At 75.0% G+C, this 5,171-nt stretch overlaps 2 protein-coding genes across 2 annotated transcripts; one reads left to right on the top strand and one right to left on the bottom strand.

The window, feature by feature from the left end:
- Positions 1 to 378: 378 nt before the first annotated feature.
- Positions 379 to 777, top strand: AURANDRAFT_8239 (hypothetical protein; the record flags this gene model as incomplete). The annotated part of the gene is made up of 1 exon (XM_009035928.1): positions 379 to 777. A coding segment is annotated over one exon (399 nt), but the record flags the coding sequence as incomplete, so codon positions are not given.
- Positions 778 to 1,732: 955 nt separating this feature from the next.
- AURANDRAFT_22605 (hypothetical protein) lies at positions 1,733 to 2,200 on the bottom strand (the record flags this gene model as incomplete). The annotated part of the gene is made up of 1 exon (XM_009036179.1): positions 1,733 to 2,200. The coding sequence occupies one exon, from the start codon at positions 2,198 to 2,200 to the stop codon at positions 1,733 to 1,735; it is 468 nt and encodes a 155-aa protein (XP_009034427.1).
- Between the last annotated feature and the right edge of the window lie 2,971 nt (positions 2,201 to 5,171).

Raw genomic sequence — 5,171 nt, 5'->3', positions numbered from 1 at the left:
TTCGGGCCGGGCTACCGCGACCTCGACTTCTCGTCCGTCGTCCGCGCGCCGCCGCCGCCGGCGGGCACCGTCGTCAGCGTGGACTGCATGGCCTTCCGCCTCGGCGCGGCGCGCGAGCGCGAGAACGCGTTCTAGCGCGCTACGTCGTCGGGAAGGGCCAGGAGGCCGATGCTGGCCATCCCAGAGGGCTGCCATCCCAGCGTGCTTGAAGAAAGGCACCGCACGCTTTGCAAGCACAGCTAAGCTGCAGCTCGATGGCTCGCCTCTAAGCAGCTCTTGTGCGCCTGCTCCAGCGCTCCAAGACTGCCGCCGCAGCACGCCACCTCGGAGAGCAGCACTTGTGCACCCGCTCCAGCGCCTCGAAGCGCTCGCGAGCCTGCCGCCGCACGCATGTACGCGCTGCGCCTGCGGCCCGGCGAGGAGCTGCTGTCGACCTTGAAGGCCTTCTGTTTTGACCGGGGGCTCGCGTCGGCCTACGTCGCGACCTGCGTCGGCAGCCTGCAGAAGGCGACGCTCCGCCTGGCGAACGCGGACCGCCACTCGCCGAACGAGATCAGGTCGTACGAGCAGCGCTTCGAGATCACGTCGTTGGTCGGCACGATCTCGCGCGACGGCGGCGCGCACGTCCACATTGGGCTCGCGGACGCGGCCGGCGCGTGCGTCGGCGGCCACCTCATCTCGGGCGAGATCTTCACGACCGCGGAGATCGTCGTGGGGACGGTCGCGGGCGCGACCTTCGTGCGCGAGCACGACGACGCGACGGGCTTCCCGGAGCTCGTCGTGGTCGGCGCGCGCGAGCCGCGGCGGCGCGCGGGCCGCGCGGCCATTGCGGGCCTCGCGCTGCTCGCGCTGGCGGCCGCGCTGCGCCGGAGGCGCTAGGGTAACATGGTCGATGGCCCTGCGCGACAACATCGCGACATGACCTTACGCGCTACTGGCAGAGCCCGCCGGAGACGGGCACGGCGTTGGGCACGTAGCCGTAGTCCGCGAGCTGGAAGCCGAGGACGACCAAGCCCGCGACCGCGGCGAGGTACGCGAGGCCCTCGGCGAGGCCGAGGAGCCCGAGGGGGCCAGCGGGCAGGCCCGTGCCCGTCCGGACCTTCTTCGTCAGCGACGCGCCGATGATGCCGACGATGGCCAGGTACGACACGCCCTCGACGGCGCCGACGAGGCCGAACGGCCCAGCGGGCAGCCCGCAGCCCGTCGTCTTCAGCGTGAACTCGGACACGAAGACGACGACGCTCGCCGCGGAGCCGAGCGCGCCGTAGGCCGCGAGCTCGCCCTCCGATTCCGCCGCGCGCCGGGCGATGCGCGGCGCGGGTCGGGCGCGCGGCGCCGGCGCCGCGCGGGCGCCGCGCGTCGCCTGGAAGGCGTCGCAGACGGCGCCGCAGGCGACCAAGAGCAGGAGCGGCCGCATGATGTATATATTGACGCGCAGTCCTCTTGACGGCGCTCGTGGAGGCGGCGTTTCCGGTGCTGGTGATTCTCTTGACGGAGCTCGTGGAGGCGGCGAGCAGCTCGGCAGTGCTGGTGACGCTGCCTGGGGCACGCCGGCGCACCTCCCACCTCGTCGAGCTCAAGAGCGCGGGCTGCAAGGTCGGCGCCAACGACTTCAACCAAGGTCTCTATCTGCCTCTCCCCCGTCCCGCGGCTCCCCCAAAACCCCCCAAAACGCCGGCACACCTCTCGCCGGCAACGACACGACACACACACACAAACACGCGCGCCCCCGCTACTCGTCGTCGTCGCGCTTCCGGCGGACGACGCGGAGGTAGTCGGCCATCCGGATGCCGTCGTCGCGGTAGCGGGACGCCTCGTCGATGATCTCGTTGAGCTCGTCGTCGGGGATGGACTCGCCGATCTCCTCGCAGACCTGCTTCAGATTCTCGAGCGTGACCTTGTCCTTGGACTCGATGTCCAAAAGTCGGAAGACGTCGGCGTCGTCGTCGACGAGCACGCGCTTCTTGAAGAGCGGCATGGCGAGGCCGGAGAACTCGTTGAAGTCGAGGGAGTTCTGGCCGTCCTTGCCGTCCTTCTCGATCATCTCGCGGATGGCGCTCTTCGTGATCTTGATGCCCAGCGTGTAGAAGAGGGACTTGCACTCGCGGATCTCCACGAAGCCCTTGCCCTCCTTGTCGAAGATGGCGAAGGCCGCGCGCAGCTCGTCGATGGCCTCCTGCTCGTGGTCCACCTCGGGCATGGCGGCGACGCGGCGGCGGCGCGAGGCTGCCGGGGCTGCCAACGCCGCCTCGTGCACGCCGAAAGCCCGTTTGGTGAAGTGTAGTTGCCCTGTTGCCGCTCGAAAAACTCCAACGTGATGGCGGCCGTCGCGACACTCCGAGCCGCCCTCGAGGCCCTCGACGACGATGCAACGATCGAGCACCGCCCGTTCCCCGAGCAGGACTGGCGCCGCGTCCTCGACAAGCGGGAGGCGCTCGCGTGCCTCGACGGCGCCGCGTTTTGCGAAGGCGCGTATTCGATCAACAACGCGGCGCACATAATCCCCCCGAGCGCCCGCGCGCTCGCGTGGTCGGGCCGCGGCGTCGCGACGTGCCGGGCGTCGCTCGACGCGAACGGCGTCTCCGCGCGGCTCGAGCTCGACGGCGCGGCCTTCGCGGAGGCCGTCGCCGGCGCGGACGCGCGGCTCGAGCGGTGCGCGGGCGCGGGCGCGGGACGTTTGGCGCTCGCCGCGCGCGACGACGGGACCTTCCGCTGCGGCGGCCTCGCGTACGTCGACTTCCTCGACGCGGCGCTCGCGGCGTCGGCGGCCGCGCCGGCCGCGCCGTGCCCGTGCGCGCTCGTCGCCGCTCTGAACGGCCGCGTCGCGCGGATCCCCGCGCTCCTCGAGCCTTTGAGCTCGGACCTCGTCGCCCTCCTCCTCGCCGACGGCGCCGGCGGCGCGGGGCCCTGGCGGCGCGCCGCAGAAGCAGCGAGAACAATGTGGGACGCCGCGCCGGCGATATCGACCGACGCCGCGACGGGCGCGCTCGCCGTCGCGCCGCGCGACCCGGCGACCTGGGCGCCGGCGGACGCCGCGGACGCCATCGACTGCTGGACGGCGTGCCTCGACGCGGGCCTCGACGGGCCCCGCGGCGCCGCGGACGAGCCGCCGGCCGTCGACACGCGGCCCGACCTCGCGGCCGCCGGCGACCTCTGCGACCGCGCGGGCGGCCTGCGGCGCGCGCTCGAGCGCGACGACGACTGGGCGCCCCTCGTCGAGGGCGACGCGGACGCCGTCGCGGCCGCCGCGGCGGCGCTCCGTGGCGGCGCGCGGCTCGCGAAGCCGCGCAATTACGAGGCCGCGCCGGCGCTCGCGGCGACGGTCGCGCGCCGCGCGGGCGCGCTCCTCGCCGCGGCGCCGCCCCGGGCCGAGTGCCTGTTGCTTGGCCTCTTCGCCGACGGCGGCGCGTCGCCCGCGGCCGTCGCGGCCGCGGCCTTCGACGGAGCGCGCCTGCGATTAGTCGGCGGCTGGGCCGCGAACCCGCTCGGCGACGACGACGGCGGCGATCACGTCGCGCTGCGCCTCGCGGCCGTAGACGACCTCCGTGACGACGAGCGGTCCCTCGCGGACGCCGTGCCCGTCGCCGCGCCGGGCCCGGCGGCGCGGGCCGCACGACGGCGCTCGCGGCCGCCGTCGCCGCGCGGCGCGCCGCCGACGACGCCGTCTTAGTGATCGCGCGGTCGCGGCGGTCCCTGCGCGCCGTCGCGGCGCGCCTCGCCGCGAGCGGCCTGCCGCGGGGCTCCGTGGCGACGCTGCCGGGCGCGCCGGACGGCGACGCGGACTTCGCGGCCGCCGTCGCCGCGACGGTCTCCGGCGCGCGGCTCGCGCCGGTCGGCGAAACCGCCGACGACGCCGCCGCGGAGGACGGCGACGCGCTCCCGGAGACCCACGAGGCCCGCGCCCTCGCGCGGCGCGCGAACGCCGAGGCCGCCGAGGCCGCGGCGCGCGCGGTGCTCGCGCGCCGCGGCGCGGCGTTCGGCGCGCGGCGCGAGGCCGTCGAGCGGCTCGCGACCTGCGGCGCCGCCGCGGCGCTCCGCGCCTTCGGGAGCCGCGGCGAGGCGCCGGAAGGCGCGTCGCTCGCGGCCGGGTTCCGGACGCTCGAGGGCTGGCCGGAGCTGCTCGCGGCGGCCGCGCCCGTCGTCCTCGCCTGTGTGGAAATCAATCGCTGGTTTGGGTGGTCCTGACCAAACTTCAGAATTCTCTAGCTCGGTCAAATCGATGTCGATTCGGCTGACTTTTGGACGAATCGACTGCTCTCGTTGAGTTCTCGAAGCGCGGCAGAAGAGCTCGTGTCGAAACCGTCGCATACGCGCACATTGAAGTCGGGTTGAAGATTTGATTTCCACACAGGTCCTCGCGACGCCGGCGGCGCTCGCGCGCTGGCTGCCGCAGAACGCGGCGGTCTTCGACGCGCTCGCCTTGGACGACGTCGACCTGCTGAAGCCCCACGAGGTCGCCGCGGCGCGCGCGCGCGTCGCCGGCGCCGCGGTGCTCTCGGCCGGCGAGGCCGCGCCGGCCGGCGCGGACGCGTCGCGCCTCCGCGGCCGCTACCGGGGCGCGGCGCTGCCCCCGGCGGTGGACGTGCGGCCCGTCGACGGCGCCGGCCGCCGGGCGACGGCGCCGCTGCACGCGCGCTACCGGCGCTGCGGCACGACGCTCGGCGCTGTCGCAGACGTCGTCGGCGACTGCGTCGGCCGCCGCCTGAGCGAGGCGGACTACGGCGTCGCGGCCCACGGCGCCAAGGACGTCGGCGTCGCCTTCCGGAGCCTGCGCGGGGCCCGGGTCCACGCGGGCTTCGCGGCCGCGGCCGTCGAGTGCCTCCGGCGGTCCGCGTCCCAGCTCGCGCGCGCGGGCGCGCCGCGGAACGCCGCGCTCGTCGTCGCGCCCGACGGGCCGACGGCGCGGCTCGTGGCCGTGCTCGTCGACGTCGTCCGCGCGGCGGACGACGCGTTCTTCGCCGACGTCGACGTCCGCGACGCGCGGAATTGCGACGCCGCGTGCCTCGGCGCGCCGGACGTCGCGGTGGTGGCGTGCCCGCCGAACGCGAAGCCCGCGGTGCGCCGCTTCTGCGACGCCGCCGCCGGGGCCGCGCGCTTCGCGTCCGCGCGCTTCGCGGCGGCCCAACGCGGCGGCGAGGACGACGACGACGACGGCGGCGCGGGCCCCCCGC

This window comes from Aureococcus anophagefferens (genome assembly GCF_000186865.1).
Source record: "Aureococcus anophagefferens unplaced genomic scaffold AURANscaffold_4, whole genome shotgun sequence".
Classification (NCBI taxonomy): domain Eukaryota; class Pelagophyceae; order Pelagomonadales; family Pelagomonadaceae; genus Aureococcus; species Aureococcus anophagefferens.
Note: the sequence above shows the minus strand (reverse complement) of the source record. Positions and strands in the feature narration are given on the sequence as shown.